Source organism: Anguilla rostrata, chromosome 11, assembly GCF_018555375.3.
Source record: "Anguilla rostrata isolate EN2019 chromosome 11, ASM1855537v3, whole genome shotgun sequence".
In the NCBI taxonomy this organism is placed as follows: Eukaryota; Metazoa; Chordata; class Actinopteri; order Anguilliformes; family Anguillidae; genus Anguilla; species Anguilla rostrata.
Genome location: NC_057943.1, coordinates 16891455 through 16914711, shown reverse-complemented (window position 1 = coordinate 16914711; position 23257 = coordinate 16891455). Strand labels below are relative to the sequence as shown.

The 23257-nt window shown below is 42.7% G+C and overlaps 1 protein-coding gene across 2 annotated transcripts in view; it reads right to left on the bottom strand.

Annotated features, from left to right (window-relative positions):
- Window positions 1-23257, bottom strand: part of fgd (faciogenital dysplasia) — a 54181-nt gene that overhangs the window by 12687 nt on the left and 18237 nt on the right. The window contains exons 2-8 of one of the 2 annotated variants that reach the window (XM_064298307.1): window positions 11416-11580; window positions 9827-10019; window positions 7634-8210; window positions 5334-5423; window positions 3868-4004; window positions 2146-2302; window positions 835-973 (exon numbers count right to left, since the gene is read on the bottom strand). In XM_064298307.1, coding sequence (XP_064154377.1) covers window positions 835-973; window positions 2146-2302; window positions 3868-4004; window positions 5334-5423; window positions 7634-8210; window positions 9827-10019; window positions 11416-11580 — 1458 coding nt within the window. Of the gene's footprint in view, window positions 1-834; window positions 974-2145; window positions 2303-3867; window positions 4005-5333; window positions 5424-7633; window positions 8211-9826; window positions 10020-10172; window positions 10463-11415; window positions 11581-23257 lie in introns of those variants that run through there. The other variant, XM_064298310.1, reaches the window with a different exon arrangement.

The following is a 23257-nucleotide window of genomic DNA, read 5'->3' as shown; positions in this document are numbered from 1 at the left end:
TACCCAAGGCTGAGTTGATGGAGGTATATTTAAACTATAATGAAACTGAAAGGTCTATTAAAAACACTGTTGATAACACTGTTCAACAGGACAGCTCATAAAAAAATGAGTTTTCCCACAGCTGCAGCCATACAGAAAATAGGCAGAACAGAGATTAAACCATTTCCCTAAAGTAATCAGGCAACCCTCAATTATACAGGCAAAACAACCGAAAACCCTTGCACCAAAACATCCATTGACTTGCAAAAATAAGGTGTCACCTATAGACTGTGCTTCACAGTCAATGGTTTCAACCATGGAGGAACTACAACCTGTTCAGAAAGAAGAACTAGGCAGACAAAACAGACATGATGGCCTAAATAGACAGGAAACCAATTCAAATGAAGCAGAAGACTCTAAATATAGGGATAGAAGTATAAAAAAGAAACAACCGTGCACAGTATAGTACTAATTTCAATCAAGGGGAATGTGTAAAGAAAGAAAATTTACGGTTTCTGAGTACGTTTAAGGGTTGGAATAATTCATGTTGAAAAATGTTGAAATCTTTAGTAAATATTGAAAGTGATACTAAAATAATTCTTATTTTAAGACTAAGTAGGTGACACCCCTAAAGTTTGCAGCATTAATGATTTTATGGCATCTTCTGGCAGCAGTGCTGATCAGGCAGCAGATTACATGCAGCACTGCTGACTGGACAGACAGTTTTACGCAGTTGCACTGATTAGATAGGACGTTTCAGGTAGCAGTGCTAATTGGACAAGGAGCTAGCTACATGCAGCAGAGATTGCACAGTTAGTTTAATGCAGCAGTGCTTATTGGCCAGAGCAGACTCACTCTCTGCGTCCTTCCTGTCCAGCGCATCCTCAGGCAGTTTCTTCAGGTAGTCCTTGAGCAGCAGCTCATACCGTGGGATTCGCTGCACCGGCTCCAGCATATGGTGCTGCAGGGTCAGGTTCCCACACACGTCCTGTTTCTGTGTGGAGATAAGCATCATCACAGCTTGCAACCTCTCGAACACTCACATTACCAAAAGCACAGAAACACACACAAGTGCACACATATACACACATACATGCACATATGCATGCATGCACAAGGATACATATTCAGAGTCAGGTACCCCCAACCCATACTCACTCTCTCAAACTTTCACTCTCTCTCTCTCTCTCTCTCTCTCTCTCTCACACACACACATGCACGCATGCACACTCACACACACAGGCTTGCTCATATCAATACTCGTACACATGCAAACAAAAAATGCACACATGCTGAAATCACATTGATCCATACTGTACACACTTAGGAAACAATTTTGATGTTGCTAAATATGGCAAATATGGTTCATTTACGACAATCTACTCCTGGGCAGTGCATGGGTTTGCGAGCAAAAAGATATTATCTAAATGGCATCCCATAGATATACTTATATAGCAGAACAAAATGGCCTCCTAATGTTTTCAACTGAAAGTATGGTACTGTGACACCCGGTGGATTTCATCAAACACAGAAGAGGTCCTGAAGAATGTTTTAAGTAAACACAGTTTATTATTTCTGCTAAAAGACTGTGGATTAGAGAATAGATCATGCTTTGCAAAAAGAGCGACAGTAGCAATTTATATATGGTTATATATGATTCCACATAGACTTTCAAGGCATTACCTAGCAAACAAACTAGGTAATAGTCATAAATATAATCAAATAATTATGTCTTAGATTCTCTGTAAATTACATTACAATAATGACTTTCACTTTGAGTAACGTAATGATTATTAAGGCTCCACATCCATTAAACTGCAATCTGTGACAAATCACGTGCTACTAATCACAACAATTAAAGTTCCATTCTACAAAACATTCTTGAGTCACTCTGGCAAATAAAACATCCCAGTTCCTAGAAACAGACAGCTTTCCAGCTGAGATATTTAATAATAATCAGTGTTAGAGGGAGTCAAATAATCTAACAGTACTGCATGTGGAGTAAAAAATATTCAGATTACTGATTGTATCCTTTGACTTCATAATGTAGAATAAGAATAAATCAAGATACCTACACTAAAAAACTGTGGCAAAGCCTAATAAAGTCTCCCTTTCTCTCTCTCTCATACACACACATACACACACACACACAATGTAGACTCTCACCTGGATATTCTGAACAGTGCCCTTAAACTGAGAGGACCGCTGTGTCCACGTGTTGACAAGATCCATAGCACGGTCAAAGTTCTTCACATATTCCCCATACATCTTCATGAAAGGGGCCAGCTTCTGGAGAATGTCCCCAATACGAGGGTTGGAGTTCCTTTGAGACAGGAAAACAGCACTTACATCAACAGCATTTGCTAAAGCCATAGATATGTTTACACTTTTAGTCACAGGCTAGTACCATCTGTGGCCACAACCGGAAGCAAATATATATTGTGATGCACCCTTTAACCGGGTTCTAGATTGGTCCCATTGCACATGTGAAACAGGAAGTAGAGGCTGAATATTAACACCGGCTGCAGTAACTCAGCTATCATTTACTGTAACTCAAGCATATAACAGTCTGACACAAATGATCAGTTAACTAATGACAAACAAACTAATGGCAGAAATATTATACAAACGTGCACACACACACACACACACACTTACATGTTATAAACTGCCACCTTTAATAAAGCTAACTGATAGCAAATGCTTAACTATGTTAGTGAGGAGCGGGCTGTATTCCTCTTAATGAATGGGGATGTGGAAAAGCCTGTGTGATAACAGCTCTAAAATAAATTTGCTCTGCACAGTCCATTGCAGTGCCTGCCCTCTTTTGGCTAGAAATAGCTGTATAAAATAAGTATTGTACCTTACTGAACCTGTGTTTAGCAGTTGTCTATGACCATGAAATGCACTTTTTGTACGTCGCTTTGGATAAAAGCGTCTGCCAAATAAATGTATTGTAATGTAATGATGGTTTGCTCGCATGCTTGAACTGGATGAGTTGTTGTAGTGCGCTGTAGCTCTTGTGGTGTGTCTGGTTTTGAACAAAGCCATGTTTCAGTTTTATCATGCTATTTACATGCAGTGACTGACACAGCCATTGTCACGTTCAAGCTCTAAGCCAGAAACCCACAAAAAACCTTTCAGTGCTTCCTCTTATAAATAAACGTCCTGTGAAACACCAGTTAAAAAAGAAAGTCATTTTTACTATCCGACTTAATTCTCATATACATTTTTTGTGTGTTATTCATAACCAGTTAAAGAATAACACAAATTACAGAAGTGTACCCAAGGTCATGAATCATATCATTACTGGCAACTGCATAAAAATGAGGTGCAAGTACTCATGTAATCAATATTTTCATGAAGCTCATTAAGCACAGAACCCTTGAGTGTAAAAAAAGGAGTTTCATGTTGGCTCATTAACGGTGGTGGATGCAAAGAGCCTTGTGAATTGACCAGACCTGAGAGTGGATCTAAGTGAACAGCATGCTGTGAACTAGAACCCTGGTAATACAGGCCATCCATCTTATGGGGGCGGTCCCTTCTGTCTGTTCTTTCCCATAAACACTCCGTGACACTACACTGCAGAGCCAAACATGGTCCGGCAGACGCTGGTAGTAAATATCTGCTCAGCAGATGACGGAGAGAGATAAAGACCCCATTCCGCTGGGCTAGCAGAGCGAGCACCCGCTCCTGCATACCCTCCCCCCCCCACCTCGACACTCCATCACAGCTGATGTAGCTCTCTGTGTTCAAAACACTGGGCTGAGGAGACCGTGGCGAGATGGAGGCGAGGTGTCCTGCATGGATTAGAAGCCTGCTGTGGTCATGGGAAATTGAGTTTTGCCACTGGTACTGCTGGTGGCAGCATGCCTGCTACTCACTCACCACTCATTGGTGATCCGCGTCTTCAGCTCCGGCAGAAGGAACTGGCCGTGGAAGCAGTATATGGAGGAAATGTTGGAGAAGATTCCAGTGATCACATCCTGCGGAATTCCGGCTCCTGTTAATTTAGTGCAAAACACCTGCAGAGAGAGAAAGAGAATAAGTAACAGGCTTGCAATGATACACCTCACTGTTCTCACATAACAGGACCACTCCTTTGAACAAGTTTAATGACTCTTATTAAACAGTGTACTACAGCACTGCTAAGCTCAACATACAGGACTTGAAAACCAGTTTCCAGTCACTTGGTTATAATGTTATCTGCTTTTCATAATTAGCTGGATCCATACCAGCCCTACGACATGTCTTCAACTATCACACAAAGCATCCAGTAGCTCCGCCGTGTCACCTCCCTGTTTTCCATGTTCCACTACGAATGCCAAAGCAAACTGCAGTGTTGGACACTGGACAATAAAAACACAATGTACTGTACTACTATGCTCTTACATCTACTGCACAGTAAAAATGATAATTGATTGCCACTTCAAAAATGACTATTCACGGTGACCTATGTCATGAAAACACTGCAAGGGCAGCTGACACTGAATTATACATTTCACTGCACATAAAAATTTTACTACATTTTTCATTCTCATTTGACATAAATAACACAAATGACAGCTCTACACATCTTGCATTTTACAGGATTCCACAATGAAAAGATTACCTGTGTTCGAACATCAATGTGCAATTAACACCTTAGCGGAAGGCAAACCAAGACACAAACTATTATAAAAACTTGCATTTTGCTCAAAGAACAGGAAAAGCAAACAAAGGATTTGGGCCAGCCAGCTTACAGTAATGATAAAGTCTGTGCAGTACAGTAATTAATCCTGGGTTTAAGAGAAAGCACATTTCTCCACGGGTCATGGAGGTAAGGGTTTAAATCCAGATTAGTGCTTATCATGATGAGAAATGCTACTGGCAAACACGTGAGCTGGTTATTTGGGCCAGATGCACAAAACAAAAACTGTCTACACCCGACAGGGTTGGGCCAGGAAAAGTGTATAATGTACAGAATAAACAAAAAATAATAATATATAAAAATTAATTAATTAATAATTTTTATTTAAAGCAATTTTCATAACACTCTTTACAGAAGAAGACAATTATACAAATTCAAGTAGAAGAGTGACAAAAGTAAAAATTTTTTTAAAAAGTCCATATCAGTTGAAAGCCAATGCAAACAGGTGAGTCTAGACTTAAACATGGCCAGGAACTCTCTGACTGAGGGGTGGAGGGAATTCCAGAGCACAGGGGCCATGGCACTGAATGCACCCATAGAGTGTACTACGAGGGACAGAAAGGGATCATGAGGCCTGTGAGGTAGGGTGCTAATCCGTTTGGTGTTTTATATATTTGAGTATGTGCGCATGCTCATATGACTGGCCAGGAAATAGCATATTTACCTGGTCCAGGAGGTGGAGCCTCTTGACGTAGGCCTCTTCTGTGTGCAGGAGCTCCCTGGCAATGTTGAGCAGTTTCTGGGACTCTGTGAACTGTAGGGAAGAACAAAGTAACCTGTGAAGCTGCCCAGCACTGTGAACCCATAAGGTACACTAATATCCAAGACCTGTCCTTATATGCAAAAATCTCCTAACCCCAAGCCAACACACACACACACACACACCACAAATAGTAACATTAAAATATTAACTGACAAGTCCTGCCATTATTTTTCTCTATCCTGCTTCACTAAACTGCTGTTTGCTCCATTGGTGGCTCATGAGTAAAGCTGCCCCCTTTTAGCTTTGGACCAATGGGAACAAAGGTGGAGATGGCGTAACCATTGCAATTTGTCAGCACACGAGCTGCACTAGTCCAGCGCAAAGTTAGCTCCCTGAGTCAGTTACAGACTGTACAAGATCACAGTAACCCCAATTACAGGACGCTTGTCAGTCAAATCACTGAGCCTTGTCAGTGTTACAGGCAGTACTTACTGCCAATTATTTGCTTGAAACTTTATAATGTTTATAAATATGTGCTTGGTCCAAGCAAAAACTCTCCTTGGGTTTGCGCTAATAAAAACTATCTAGCCACCTTTGGAGTGCACCTGTAAGTCAAAATGGTGTATAATAGCGTGGTGTGCTTTGTGGGTAGGAAACACTCCTGTATGTCTGAACAATAATGGAGCTCATCTGAGAAACCACAACACTTGGATTGACTGACTGGAGTAGGCAATTAGGGGCATTTCTTGCATCAGTCCATTCTACAAATTTACATTTGACAAAAAAAAAAACAATAATACGACCTAATGGGACAAACACTTCACATAACATAGATACTGTACTGTCTTTCATTTCAGGTGCAAAGGCGAGAATTAATTATGTCAATCGATTTTATGTCAATGCTGGAGAAAACAGACACACACACCAGGGCACAGTGACGGAGGTGTCGTGTGTCGGGCGAGTTTTGCAATGTTGGTCAGATGCACGCAGCAGCAGAGTGCAGGAGGAAACGAGAGGAGATGTGAAACAGGCTCTCTGACCAAAGGTGAAGCACGGAAGACAGAAACGGCCATCTGTACACTCTCTCTCTCTGTCTCTCACACACACACACACACACAGCAACACAAATACACTCACAGAAACACAAATATCCCTCTCTCTCTTATTTTACTGTGATGGTGCATGCTTTAGTGTTGTGCTGTACAAAGCCAAACCACTTCCTCTGTGACTCTGGTGTCATCAAAAATAAACTAAGCACGTCAAACGAAGACGGCTCGACGCTTCAAAAAAAATAATCTTGTGGCACAAGTGCTTTCCTGTTCAGACCTTCCCCAAAGAAAAGTGGGAAGAACCCAATATCAGCTGCTGACAATACACAGGGCATGGGCAGAGACCACAAGGTCCTGCTGTGCTTCTAACTGGGCATGCTTGGTAATACAGCATTAAAATTAGGACTAGCAAAAACTACCCTCTACTGTGTGTTAGCCTGTGAAACACAACAGACAGGCACATATCAGTCAACTGCTGTACTTCAAATCATTTGTAACATTTATGTGTGATACTTTCAGTACTTGTGTATTTAAAACTGCAGACTGGACTACTGTTATTGAGAGTAGTAACAGTACAAATGATAGTAGATCATGTCTATATTTTAAAGAAATGCTGCTAGTCATACTACCACAAAAATAAGCAGTGGAAACATACATACACTGTTGTGTTGAATGTTACTATTATTACCAAGTTCTTTGCTTAAAATATTCTACCAACTCAAACCAAAGGCAGCTGAAATGAATGACGACCACATTGATTAAACTTCTTTCCACTGTACTAATTTGAAAGTCTGAACCACAATGAGACATAATCAGTCAGAAGGGGTTGCAAAGCACATCAGCACTGCAAAAGGTTTCACCATGGAGGTGCATGTAAAGCCACATGTGCAAAATAATAATATAAATGAAGTAAAATGGGGCAGACCGCAAAGAGAAGCGTTATGACAGGACAGATATATCGCCAGACAGATATCACAGACCTGTCACAGGCACAACTTCCGTATAGTGCCTACACCACTTCATTAGCATACAGAGATGTGAAATGGACAGTTGTGTCAAAGCACCGGTTTTGCCCATGTCACCTTCAACTCATGACACAGAGGGATCATGGTCAGCACAGCTCTATGGTAACGGTCTCCAACCCGCAGGCAAAGCAGGAGGAGAGGGAACATGGCAGCTTCTATAAAAAAAGTCCAGAGCCTCCGGACTCACCTTGGACGACTCAGAGGACTGCTCACTCTTTGGCCCCTCTGCTCCCTCCTGCTCCCCACTGCTGATCTCATCCATGTCACTGTCCTCGTCCTGCGTGGAGTCCCTCTTACTGCCCATGGCAATGCTGGCCCTGGCCTCGCTCTCCAGCTCCGTCTCTGTCTCTGTCACACTCTGGTCTTCCTCGTCGATGGCGTCCTCGTTGGGGAAGACCTCTCCCTCCACGGTGCAGGACGGGCTGTCGATCCCGCTGTCCCTGTTGGGAATTTTTCCATTCCCATTCTGCTCTGCGGCCTGATTGTCATTGAGCTCACAGGAGCTCTCTGTGCCGTCAGCGTCTCCAGCACCTCCAACGATCTCGTCCCCGGCACTTCTGGCACTGCCGCTGTCGATCCGCAGGGCGCCAAACCCAGAGAGTTCTGTGATGTCTCCCATCCTTTCTGAGACGCTAAGTGCAAGTTTATCTCCCAGGGAGGCGTCGCTGGAGTCCTTCAGCCCCAGCCGCGCCTCCGGTGGCTCCGTGTCCATGCTCAGGGACAGATGCAGCTGAGCTCTCCGGTGAACACCAAGTATTGGCACCCTGGAAAAGGAAAGGAAGGAAGTCATGAAACACACCAAGGTTCCTTAAGCCTGCAGAGGCACCTGTGGCCCACACAGAATCCTGACTGGGTTGTGGTCTGTAGGCCATTCCGTGCCTCATTGTTGATGTGCCATCCCTCTGGTCAATCAGGCCCCTGTTGTCTGCTGTGGACAGCAGCTGCACCAGTTACACAGTCCTCTATCGTACATTATGTGTACAGCTCAGCTAGTGAAATGCAAAGTGAAAAGAAGAAAAGAAAAGACTTCAAAAAAAAAAAAAAAAAATGTCTGCTAGCATGCATCTTATCAAATTGACAAGAGGACATTATATCAAAGGAATGCACATACGAATACAAGAGGCCATTGTGATTTGGAGAGAACAAAAAAGAGGGGGAGGGGAAATGTATACATTTTGTCCAGTAGTATCCATAAGATAAGTAGGGCTTGTTGATGTTGTAGCATGACATTCTGGGTGAATGTATAAACACGTACTTTCTGGTCCACGCAAACGAAAAGTTCCATGATGTCACACAAATATTGGCAAAACGCAGGCTTTTGTCACCTGCTACAATACTCAACAATCCCACAGCGAAGTGTGAGCTATTTCAGTTGAGCCAACAATATTGCCCCCATAAACATTGTTTTCAGTCTTTGGCTTGCATTCACATGTTGGCCTGATTTTTCAAGGCTTTCAGACCTAAAATCAGGCCAACATGTGACTTTGTCGGTGAGCATGCAAGCTGATGTGGATGCTCTGGTAATATCTGATCTGACTTTTTTTTTGGAGAGACAGTGATAGCATAATTTAAAGGCAGAGACATTTTAATTACTACTTTCATCAGTGTGGTACTCAGTCTAGTGTAATCCTTTGTCTATTATTCCGGGAGCAAGGCCTAAAAACATGATGCTTTCAAATTGCTTTAGGGCACAAGAAATGAGTGCTCAACTCTACAGCTGATTAGTGCTTATACTAGTTCAGTACTTTGTTTATTGATATAGAATATATACTGGTACAGACATATTTTGGGCTACATTACATCCATTTGTGCATTTGGATTATTTTACAATGAGGGCAGAACCTCTAAGACAAATGGCTGTACACAAACGCATCACAGATTTAGCAAAACTAAATGTGCACATTGCTCCAATGCTGTACGCAAGTGGTTACAGGCTTATTTTTAAGGCACTGTATTAAACTCTAAAACAAATCAACAACTTTAGAATTAATAGTACTAAGATTGTAGATTCAGTTTTCATTTTCCTCCCCAAGTACTTATCTCGGCAATACCACAGAGTGCAGTGCTCAGGGTTAAGAGGGATTAAACAGCTAATCTAGTAACAAGTGTCATTAATCTTTATCACCATTACACCTCTCGCCATCAATGCACATGAAATCCACAGCATTTATTCCCAATTCCAAGTCTCAATTTTAAATTTCAGTAATCAAACCCAAGTAAAAAAAAAAAATTAAATTCAATACTAGACATTTATCTTAACCATAGAATGAACAAAATGAACTACTCCAAACCCCCAGTAATAAAAAATAAAAATGAAAATAAATACTAGTGATATGCAGCATTTACCCAGCAAAATAAATGTAAAGGCAAGCCTGTTTACCTGGAATTTTCAAATTTCTCAATGAGGAGGCAGACACTTTTGACGGACTCCTTCTCCTCCCCCCTCCCCGGAGGGGTGGGGGTCTTGCTGGGCTTCGGCGGGGTGGCAGGCAGGGGTCGAGATGGCGCAGGAGGAATCCACTTGCGCTGCTTATCCGGCCCCTGTCCAAGCAGGTGAGTGGGTTTAGGAGGCACTGCGGGAGGGAAAGAGACAGACACGGTCAGCCCTCCCTAGCTTCAGCACCAGACCTGCGCTCTCTGTTCGCCGCGAGCTAGGCCAGACCCCAGCGAGAACGCTTCCATCCCTCCGGATCCTCTCAACACGACGGAATGCTTAAAAAAAATACCCAGAGGGCCGTGAGAGACGAGGAACGGCGAGGCGCTTCAGCGTTCCACCCAGCGCTGAGCGAGCGAGTCCTTGTGCGAGAAGCCGCTTCCTCGTTTCTCAACAGGATGCTGAAGCTTGTGCGCGTTTGTAAGTCACTGCGGTTTTAGAGGCTCAGAAAAAACCTCACAAGAGCAGAAGTGTCATGTCACATTGAGCAAAGGTCCTCTTTCCATGGGAGCTGGGCCACAGCAAAAGTGCTTTTACTGTGTGCACCCTAAGCATTGGGCCTTTTTCACAACCATTCTTCGCAATACATTCTATTTGCAAAGACGAACGCTGGAACTAGCTGGTGTTTCAGGAAGCCCTTCACGGAGGTTTTTCTCCTCACTTCCTCCTTCCTGGTGTGTATAGACCAATTATACACGTACACCAAAAACAAAAAACAAAAAACAAAAAAAAAAAACAGGTAAACTGATTTGGCAAAGAGACCTAAGTTACTCAGCAAAATCTAATGATGTAGTTTAATTTACGGTTAAAGAAAATGACTTTAAAGGTACTTTATTATGGTATGAATGCAACAACATGGTTCAGACAAAAAAAACAAACATAAGAAGACCAACACGACGCAGCCATAAAGGAAGCTGTGCTAAAGACAAGCATGAGGTGGAGATTTAATTGGAAGAGAGGGTAACTAAGGATGCAATATAACCAATTTCACCTGAATAAATGGTGAGAAAAGTAAGAGAACAGAAAATGGAACCAGTTTCAACACCAACAGCTTGAGTGTTGTGTAGTAGTATGGTGTACACATTGGAGACACACAGAGCCTTAAACCCACCTCACAAACAAAATCCTCTGCTGCCATTGTCCTGGGATAGGGAGAGTGTACGTTTGTATATGTGTGTGTGTGTGTCATGAAGGGTAGCTCTCCCCTCTGAAGACATTAAATCCAACAGACTGATCCATGGAGAATCAGTAGCCCTCTGGCGTTATGTGACATGGCCCCTAATGAGCTATGCAAACTAGACTTTCAAAAAGCTTTCAAGCAGCCAGTGGCTTCAGGGGAGGGGGGGTTCTTTTGATATGGGAAAAAATACCAAATGAGGCTGCTGCAGCATATGCCCAACTGTGCCTGTATAAACACACATCATCAAGCACCTAGGTGAGTTAAGGAGTCATGATTAATTTATGCCAGTGCAGAGTATGGGGGGAGTATTCCAGAAGGGGGACATGGCTAGAGGGAGAACTGAAGAGAGGAGCACCTTGGGGTTTTTGTACGGGGGGCCTCCTTGATGGGGTGGCAGGCTCGGAGCAGTGCCTCCAGGTCGTATGGCTGTGACATGGTCTGGGGGGGTGGACAGCGATCCTTCCAAGCACTAGGGAGTCCGCAGGCCCACACTTAGTTTGTACGATGGAGGGAGGGAGCTCTGGGGGAGATGGGAGAAGGAAGCCATTAGCACAACACAGGGTTCCGCTGCAGACAGAGGTCAATGACAGAGCTGAGGAAAAAGTCTGAATAAGGAAACCTGAAGATGACATTTTTATTAAAATCCACATCTGGTCATATGTCAACCGCCCTTGAATGCTCTTTTTAGTACTCTGTCCGTATATTTACAAAGGATAAAAATATTCAGAAAATTGAAACATTAAAAAGTTTCCACTAAAATTGGAATTTAACCTAGAGAATGTGTTCAGTTAGCATTTCAACAGGGGACCCAAACAAAAATGATTGATGTATGCTTGCTACATACAGCATATTACTTGGAATAAGCCTCTTTGGAGAAAATTTGGTTCCATCAAGAATTAAGTGTCTTAGGACACCTCACATGTTAATACGAGAGTAGAAAGAGAAATTAATCATGTTTCACTACTAAATATTTTGGAAAGAAATTGCATTTCAAATGAAAAATCTAAATCTAAATAGTGAAACCTGAAGAACAAGAATATATTTCAATCAAATACATAGTAGACAATATAATAATAGATATAATAATACATTTTACACAACTCCTCAGCCACTGGAACAATGACAAAAACCAAATGTGGGCTCCTACAAAGGGAAGTGAAGCATCTTCACATAAACGTCTGTTTCCCAAAACGCTTTTATCAGGCTCTGGAAGCCAGCAATGGGAGCAGAGCACAATCAATAGCTCAGAGTCATGCCTGGGGGAGCGGACTTCAGTAATGATTTTCTGAGAGCTTCCAAACTAGATGCATCTAAGTGCGCATGGGGACAAAATCATTGAAGATCTGAAGCTTTTTCCAAAATTCAAGAAATGCAAAGAGTCAAGGGCCTGAAGGATTGCGACCGCGTTTTTGATGCAAAAGCAGTTGCTACAAGGTCACAATATTTATGTCGGATTTATTAAGTGGTTGCGACATTCCTTTTGATGCAGAGTTAAATGTGTTCATGCATCTGTTTTCCATGAGTGGACATGCTAAAACAGGGTGAAGACTATGTAAATTAGGCCAATTAAGAATTCTCTGTCTAATTTACTAAAGCATGCATTAATGAGAATTTTTAGAACTCCTGAAAGCAGACAGTAATTTGCACTGATAGCCTACAGCCTATAGCTCATACACAGGATTCTAGAGAAGGGTGCTTGGCTGTAGCTACACACATCCTCGCAGACAAATTAGTTTCCCTTGTGGGCTGCATGAGGCGGAGATGCATAACACCCTGGAAAGACTGGATTTAAAACACATTTCAACCAATCACTCCTCTTTAACTACAGATATAATATGAAATTACATTTGTTTTATTGAAAGGATGCAAGAATTCTATTGATGTTACCAGCTAGCAGTTAGCAGTTAGTAAAAATGCAGTTCAATAGGAAAGCCTATATAATGAATTGTGATACCTTAGACACTGTGTGGCCCCCTCCCATTACAAATTAATCCTTGTCTATTCCGTCCACCCCCACGGCTTTCTCACTTTGCAGGGATTTTCCACCTGTTCTATTAATGTTTATATTTTTTCCTTAGTTGGACCACCATATGTGTCTTTTGCCCTGATAAGGTTTCTCTTTCTGTATACTGCCTTACATCTTTACATTCTCAACTGTTTTATTGTACCTCATGAATTAATTTTGTACATGACGTCACTCCAAATGATATCGTCTCCGTTGGTGTATTCCTACGTTATAATACAGCGTTGCGAAGCTGTACCTTGTTACCTATTTCCTAGTTTTATTTTTCTTGTGGTTCTCTCGCTTGTGCGTGGTAGCTCCGTATCCATTTCTTAGCGCCTTGTAATCTGGACGTGTAAGCATCCCATTTTGTTTCTGACCTTTCTTGTATGAGTGTCTCCTAAGGTAAAATTGCTAATGAGGGCGGTGAATTAATGTATTGCGTAAATACAACAAGTCTAGGTAAATCGGTCGTTTTTTGTGTCGGTACCTGCGACTGCAACACAGCCGCAATATAGCAAATGTTTTGCGATGATAATATTTCCTTAGGAAAACCGATCCAAAGTGTTTTATTTATGAACACTATGTTAAAGGCTATGTTAAACACAGGTGATAATATATTTAATCATTTTGCGTATATCCACAATATAGCATTATGTATCTATCTGCTGAAGCTAGGATCATTTTCCAAAATTGATTTTTCTACTCTATGTAGAGCATAGGTAGAGCAAGTGTGTGAAATCTACAAAGCATTGCTCATTGTGTGCAGTGTTTGTGTAGCACGGTGAGCGTGTGTGCCAATGAGAACAAATATGTATGCTATAACATTGTTATCATATTCTCTTAGCGTACAGTATACAGCCCTAATCTTATTCATTCTGACAAAGTCCTGTTAGAGCACAACAGCCCTCAATGATGACTAAGTAAAAGACTGTACAAAGTCGCCTCCCCATAATGCAAATTACAGTAATACAGAGACACTGTGAGAGAAAAAAGCAGCAGCCTCCAAAAGCACATTTGTAAAGTCAAATTGAATTTGGCACAAGCCATGCACATTCTCACAAACATCAGCTCATACAGTAGGCTACATCTTTCATTTTGATGTCACCAGAGGCAGAATCTTGTATTTGTGTAGTAAACACAATTTTGATATTAGCTTTTTGCTTGTATTCAGGCTGTTATTAAGACATTATTAATATTAATAAATTTAATAAACATTATTCTCCATAAGAAACCTGTATTCAAGCAACATTTGCCCTTAACTTTGACTTAAATATGCAATTTTAGTCACAAGCTCAGTTGGTGAGTTAGTTGTAAGGATAGCTGAACTTCACTGTGCGAAAAAACTTGCTTTTAACTGTTATTCAAAGTGAAGGAGAAATGTTGATCGACCCCTTGATATTAATTTAATTTACCATTTAAACCAGTACCCTATAACTAACTATATATTTAAATCTTTAAATAAAAAAAGAGACTGCACCATCACAGCCATGCTGGTAACAAATAAAACAACAGCTGACCAGTGCTTGACACAGAGCCATGTGACAATTAACTGATCAAGGCGTAGGCTGTACAAACAATAACCAACATCTCTGCAGAAAAGCAAGGGGGCTGGTTTACTTCAAAGTGCCTATTCACAGAAATCTGATGTAACCATGGAAACCGAGGAGGCAAGAACAAACATTACAACTGTCAACAGAAACATGCCGGTACTGAGGAGTGTGACAATACGGTGGCCACTTCGCCAAAACCATCCATGTTTCAACAGTACTGTCGTTAACCCCACTCGTGTATGGGACGCCAATATAACACGTTACATTTCGTGCACATAAAGCATTTTGCGTACGAAATTTAGCACGAAACATTTGGCGCCCCATGCTGTTGTAACAGACCACATTAAACACGAACTGTAATTTCAAAAAGTTAGCCTACATGAACTTGAGCAAACGCAAAAAGGTAAAAACGTATTTGAACGCATGAAACCGTTTCCCGTGGTGAAAAAGAAAAGGAAGCATCTTACCACCGAGCCAAGATCTACCTTTTCCAGTTCGATCACTAAATTACACAGTCCAGTCCCATTTAGCCCTTCACACTCTGCTCAGAGACAGCGCTCTCGTGATTCCGAGGCTTTCATTCCTCATCTCTGCACCGGGAGGATCCTGCTTGAGCGGAACTGCAGAAACCTGTCGTCATGAGAGCGAAAACAGCACCTGCCCAGTGCTCACATACCTACCAAACCTGCTCTACACGCCTCCAACAGATCCACCTGCAATACAGTCGCCGGTTACTGACGATGAATTTTAAACGTATGAAAGGGTCACTGAATGCGACTTGGCAGTCTTATCAAAAACCACGACTAGGACTCGCTTCCTTTTCATGTGCCGCTCATTGGCACAGTACATTGGGGGAAAACAAGAGAGCATTCATTTGTCCACGCAGAGACTGGATGAATGACGCTGTAATATGCGATGCAGATGAAAGCAGGGCATGAAATAAAATCAAAGAACCGCGTTGCATGAATCCTTTAAAAAAAGGATCTTTCTACGTGGAGATGTAAAAATAGAAATGCCGTCTCTTGCGCTTTGTCAACCATTGCTCACTTTGAGTGCAGTTTGATAGAGTTATAGAAAAATAAAATGTAACTTCTACCGTAGTCATTCCTGGAGTCTTCACACCCAGGGGTTGATGTGAGTCAGCAAGCTGAAAACTCCCTATCATTACTAATTAAATCTTCATTCCATTTCCTACTGTAACTCGTTGATTCACCTTCCTGGTGATAATGGCCATTCAACAATACGCCCTTCGCACAAAAAAACCGTTAACAATAAACCCAGAAAAACAACATACCTGAAGACAAGTAAGAGCCAATTGGTCCAGAATGTGAAACTGAATGTGAATGTCACCTATTTATTATATGAATAGAATATATATTTCACAGATGAAACCAAACCCCGAATACCATACATGCTGCACTATTCCTCCTAAGTTCCATGTTATCTGTATGTAAGTAGGCTATATTGCGTGGAAAGATACAGCTTGTGCTCTATTTGTGTGTTTTTTTCCGCCCAGAAACCCACGTGTGGTCACAGTAATCACAGTGGCGCCTCGATGCCCTTCAAAGCAGCGAGATCAACCCAGAGATCAAATTCCCCTTTTGAGAGACTGAGCCCTCGAGTGCAGGACAGCTCGCCGCTTGAATTCCGCCACGCGCTTCTTAGCTGTATAGTGGATTTCACTGCAGGGCTGCAGTAACAAAGCTAACACTAACAGGCCAGTCCGAGCAACAAGGGGACGATCCAGGACCATAATGTTCAGACATTTCTGAGCATTTCCGGGCACGGACATGCCAAGACTGTAAAACAAAAGTTAAGTGTCACAAAATGTGGCTTCATGTGTGCACATAGTAGTTCTCCATATCCAGGTTTTAGGTTTTCTACAGGGGGTTTACATTCCACTGGGAGTTATTGAGGGTAGCTACTGTTGGGGGTCCCCCGCCAGACTTATATGCAATAACTATACATTTAGGAAAATATTTAAACACACACACACACACACAAAACTATTTAAACATAAGATGGGGGTCCCTTGGATGCCTTTGAGCCAGAGTGGAGGTCCCTGGATCAGAAAAGTTTGGAAACCCCGGCTCTATATACAGTAGATAAGTAGAGTGAGCGACCTGCATAGTTCACATCCCTGAGGTGTGTTGCCCTGTCATTTCCTCTCTTCAGACCTCCTCCTTGCGAGTGACCGCCCACCCCACCCCCACTAACCTGGCTGTCAACAGCGGTCAGAGCTCAGGCTGCCCCCCTGAAGCCTTTCATTACTCTGCACTCTGGAAATTCCTGTCTTTCCCCTCAGCCCAGCCGTGCTTGTAGCCCAGTCATGCACTGTCATTGCCACTTTTCTCCTGCCTATTCCCACAGGCCTACACACATCTTGGTCTTGTAGGAAGACCCACCTTACATTTCCTTTCAGACCGAGAAAGGAAAAGCACTACACTCAGCCGCACCCTGATTGTTATGGTACAGTCTATTATCAGTACACTACAATAGAGGACATTTCATCGATCTGACTTAAAAGGCAAAATAAATGAAATTACAACAATAACTATAAACAAGTCATAACTCTATATTCATGATAAGTATTCTGTGTCCGCAAACTATACATTTAAAGGCACACAAAAATAATTTAATTTCCATAATATTGGAAAATATATGCATGGAAAAAATATTGCAATAACCAATGGAATTAGCTACAACCCTTTGGTTTAACACATTCCTTGTAAAGTACAGTACTTGACTGTATTTGATCTCCTAAGATTTAGCAAACCTCATCTGCACATAATTAACACATCAGAAACATGTAAGAAAACAACTACAACACAATAAAATATAGCCTACTCTAACATAGCATATTTCCAAATTCAAGCCCTGCATCCAACCTGGCTAATCAGTGGATCTGTACTAGCTGTACAAGATCGCAATTTGTAGAGGATCGGGAGTAAGGCATAGAAAGCAGCAACATCTCTAAAGCAATATCACAGATGAGATGAGTATACATATGAACCAATCACAGCAGCCAAAGGGCCTTTTTAATTGCAGACAGCACAGGGACTGTGGTAAATATTCAGACCTTGATTATATCTTTTGATTTACCCTCAATGAAAAGCTAATAATTATAGATTAAGAAAACCCTGCAAATTACACTTCCAAGTGTTTAGTCTAACTTGAACATGCATTTAGCAACAAAACAGCACTCACCAGCGTACACAACTGAGTTTCACTCTAAGAACCAGGCTGCGGAAGTACGATTAAATATAGTGGTGGAAATATGTATTCAAGCCCCAGGGATACAGCAAAGACTGGCTGGAGGAGATCACTTCCGAGCATAACATAAGCAATTCATAGGCCCATCAGCCTGGAAAAATCAGCCTACTCCAACCTACTGAAATGACTGGTTCAAATAATTGTTAAATAACACCAGTAGGTATGCCTAATCAATCTGCCTTAGTACATACTACCATTTATACCTTAGTTTTGAGTTTCTTCAAACAAATGAACTACCAAACAAATAAACTGCCAACAAATTTCTATGCATGACACACCAGTCTATTCTTTCTGCTGTGACGTGCTTTAACCGTCAGCAGGTCTGAGTAATCAGACCCACCTTTGAGATGGCAATAGTTTCATGGCCATGGGCACACAAAGGCTTCTGAAAGGACTGTACCAACTCCATTATCTAATAGTATTGGAGCTTAGAGTAAACCTGTTTAAATTTTCCAGAGACAAGTCCATCCTGAACACAGAAATCTGAGAGTCATTTAAAGTCAGATTCTAATAAACTGCATAAGGTGCATAGGCGTGGCGTTAAAACAATACTAAACACAAGGGTAGCAAACAGGTCAAGGACACAGAAAAGTTGTCCCACCACAAACAAACCAAAAGCAGGCAGCCCAAGGGCTCACAGAGGTGTCAGGGTGAGGCAGAGGGCAAATGTGGGACGCTGAAATAATCCTCCTTTGTAACGGAAAGCAAGTGCTGTGGCACAGTGAGGCTAATAGTGGTGCCTTTGAGCAAGGCCGCCTGAACGTCCACAACACCTCCTCACCCAAACGTGACAGTGAACAGCTGCGGCTGGGATCATCACCACACCGGCCTGGCTGTATCTTCAAATAAGGCAATGTTTAAGAAAAGACGAACACACGCGTGAACGCTGGCCAATGGGAATATTAGAGAAGTAAGGCTGGTCAATATTGCCCATGCTTTTTAGAAAGAACTTCTGGCTATAATGGCTCGGGGGATACCAAATTCACAAACAGTGCTGTAAAATCCCACAGGGTCATCTGTACCATCTCAAATGGCAGTCCTGTAGTACTGTTTTACAAGGTAAATATGTTCCAACATAAGCACTGATCAGCTGATGGGATGATGCTGTCTAAGAAATGTGAAAAAATACACAACCATTTCAGCCCAACTAGGCTGTCTTCCAAGAATTAAATAAAGGTTGATTGATTGACTGATTGATTGATTGAACTGGAAACTGAGATTATGACACTGTATATGAGTCTTAGGGTGGTATTCTTTGAACTGGAGTCTCAATGTGGTTACGGTGGTATGGCAAGATGTTGAGAACCCGGCATGTCAATGTTAAATTGGGCATTTCTAGGAACAAGAAATAAATGTTAATAGCAGGAATGATAAAAATACTGTTCTAAGGTTTTCCAGATGGGCTAGCCTTTCCGCCAGCTCACATTCACATAAAGATTTGAAGATCAATATCAAGAGCACTTCACCAATTACGTCCCTGAATTAGGTTGCTCGGCACAACAAAAACTGTTTTAAGCATTAAGCTACAATATTTAACAGGCTGAAGGAGATTAACAGGGTAGGACTTGGACATTTCTACTTGAGAACCAGTTCAAAATAAGCAGATCTAAGTAACATGAAAACAGTATTAGCACACAAAGAGAGAGAAAGGGCAAATTACAGGGAAAACTACAGTCTAACATTAAACTAAATGTAGGACAGGGCCAGTTAAAAATAGGATTGTCTGTTTTTTCCCCCCAGAGTCAGTGACTGTCACTGTTAAGAGTGCGGGGAAAGACTCAACCAAACACTGCCACAGAACAAATTTGACCAGGCTGCCTGGGAGACCGGTTGGCTCTCTGCGCTGTGTAACAACATTATGGTGACTGACCTGACTCACATCATGATGTTACCAGTGAAGAGAAGTGTAGTCATGCTAGAATTAATGGCCGGCTTGCAACACACAAAACATAAAGCCTAGATTTTAATTAAGCTAGTAGCACAGAATATCCGCACAAATGAACAGACATCTCCCAGAAGGCCATCCGCATACACTGCGCCTTATAAAGGGCATTTTTGAGGACTCTTGAGCACAGTGTCTTTATCTCGTCCTCGGAGCTGCTTTCTGTCGAACAGCGTGACTCCCCCATCGTTCACTTCCTGCATGAACACACCCTGCTGGTGAAGACATAATCACACCCTTCCTCAGAGCCCTCCACAGGAGCGGAAATGACACAGTCTACTGTGATGAGCCCTTGGCTGCTCTAAATTATTCACAACATTCTGACTGCACACACAGGCAGGCACAGCACATTTTTGGGGTCTTTTACGAGGTGAAGCACCCAGCCAATGTTCGAGTCAAAGGGGGAAGAAGGGTGCAGACAGCAATGGATTCCTATTTAATCATTCTTAAGCTTTACAAGGTCAGAAAATAGCGAACTCGGAAACAAGAAGAGGTCTGTGATTATTTCTACAAAACCACACAGGCACTGACATCTAGAATACTGAATGGCATATCTCTTACATCTACAGTACACCGTGAGTATCCTGCATGGAGGGCAGAATTAAACTGTGTGGGAAGTGAAATAGTGATGGGAGTAGAAAAAGCATAAATAGCATACAAAACCATTTCAATTTCAGCTCACCATCTTGAGCACAAACAGCTGCCATTCTCTTTACAACAATAATGCTGAACTCACAAAAGTGTAGTAGGTATTAATATTGATTTTTAGCGATAAAATAGGGCAGTTTTTGGCTGGAACTGCCATTAAGTTTATGGCTAGTCTACAGTGAAGCAAAAATAACAGGCATCTCTACACACAGGGGAGTATGGATTGATAGCTGAGACAGGACCCACAGCCAGACTTTCACTAGAGGGCACTTTCAGCATTTATATCTTGTCCAATAGCTTGCCAATCTGCAGAGGTTTTTTTTTTTATAACCATCACTGGACTTAGTTAAGCACTGCAGACCTTCTGACTTCCGGAAAATAGAAAAATCTAAGCCATCGCAGACATACAAGGCAGTTCCTATACAAAAAGACAGAAAAGGCAGCAAACTTGAACCACAGTAGCAGCACATACAATTAAACACCAGTCAATCAATCCACCAGAACATAGATAAAACAGATAAAATATGTACCATAAGAAAGTAGATCTCATTTTTGCATATTTTACATGAGCAAATCTATATAAAGATCTTTATACTGTATCACACTATCTACCACCATACTGTAAATGTACAGTGACACCAACATGAGACACATCCCTAATGGCACATTAGTCACCAAACTGAAGCTGGGGTGAGGGTGATTCACCTCCCTGAAATAGACTCAGCTTCCAAAACACCAAGGAAAAGTTTGCAATACTCTGTGTGGTTTCTTGGGCTACAAGAAATGCCTCACAGATCCAATCTAAGGGGTCACTTGAGGGAAAAGAGCATATTTAAGTGAGGTCTACAGCCATGAGCTGGCATATACAGCTTATGAGAAAAACCAATCAGGCTACACTAGAACCAGTGTTAATATCCTTTCAAAGGTCAAGAACAAACAGAATGGCTGTAGCCAGATCAAGATGGATCAGCTGCTGCACAAAAGCATTGTGTTGGGGTGCCAAACACACACAGAATTATCAACACAGCATATCAATTGTTTTATCCCCACGTCTTGCCAGTAATAGCCTTGTTCATTTGTTTCCAACAATAAATAAGTAAAACGTCACGTGACCACTTTCCTGTTTCTTTCATTTTCAAGTTTTTTTGTGTTTAAATGGCACTTTGCGTGAGGCTACAAGAGCCTTGTGTGAATGAGGAGGCAGGGCTAGCGGTGCCGAGGGAAGCTGTGGTTTGGAGAGCAGCCCCGCTGCACTCCCACGGCTCGGGGGGGGGGGAGTATGGCGTCCGCTGAGGCCTGAGGTTGACCAGCAGCAGAGAGAAAACCAACCCCCCGCACACACTTTAACATGTGTTATCGTGAGACCGAAAGCAAAACATGGCATTTCAAGGACCAGCACTTTGTTTTCCTCCAACGAGCATGGCGACCGCTGCCCGCTGTGAAAACATGCACAGAACACTGCATCACCATGAGTTGCAACTTCTGTGATGCAAGTACTCTGACTACACCTGGGAAAAGGTGGCCTGAACCAGTTTATATCCCTATGGATTAGAGAAGGCTTATTCTTAATTTCCCAGAGATCAGCCTTTAATGGCTCAATTGTTAATCACACTTTTGTCTCCTGTGTAGGCATGTGCCCGTTCTGCTGTCATCAATCTTAAATTTGCTGATATTTGGGGCAGGCCTTTCAGCCAAAATGGCTAAATCTAACACACAGGAGACGTGATTCAATCCAAAACTACCTCTGGAAGTGACAAGTTTCTAAATCCACAGCAGGCTGGAGAAGTATGTGCCCCCTCCCCTGCCCTTGCCTGTATGCAGTGACAGGATAAGAGTCAGCACAGAGAGGGGGGTGTTGACTACACCACTCCACCCCATCGGCCAGCATTTCCCCTGCCCTCCAGCCCACAGCCCCCTACCCTGCTTCTGGTTCCCAATGCCAGCAGGACAGAGGGGGGGCAAACCGCCCTGCAAACCTGGCCTCTCCCAAAGGACCAGAGCGAATGAGGAGAGGGGGGTCCATCTCCCCGCCTCCCTCTCCGTAGTCGCAGCTGGGTCGGCAGCCTGGCAGCGCTGGCACCGAGACGAGCAGGGAGGGGTCCCATTGGCAGCCCCTCTGCCCGTAGCGTTCCTCACAGGATGGGAGTCAGCAGAGTTGGGGAGGGAGGCGGGTCCCCCTGCCCTGGCCTCTCTGACAGGACGAGAGTCAGCACGGCCAGGGGAGTATCCACGCTGCCGCCGACAGCATTACGGGCCCTCAGGGAGCGGAGACACGCCCAGGTCAGCGCAGCACCGCGCAGCACGCTGGGGGGGGCGGGAAGGAGTCCGCAGCGCTGTAATTTACACCTCCGCAAGTCCCTTCATTTACACTGATCACACACCCAGAAATAAAACATGCTCGGGCAACCCGTCAGGTTTCCTGCGCTCACGCTCACAAGAACTGCATGTGCACTGTGCTGCATGACGACAGAGACAGATGACCACGGGTGGAGTGCGCAGACAGCCGTGCCCAGAGATGGCCAATGCGTTTCAGACACCTCCACTAAGAACAGGTCAGTGTGCTGTGTTGAGAATTAAGCTCTGCTTTTGAGACAGAGGTAATGTACCTCCATTTGCCTGAGATGAGTGGCAAGCTGACGAATATTCTCTGCAGTGACATTTCACATTCTTAAAACATATTATGCAGTACAGTAAAATAGCAAACAAAAATCTACCTTACAGAAAATTTACCTGTATTGAATGCCAGAAATTAAAAAGCCAACCCAATTAATCTGATTAT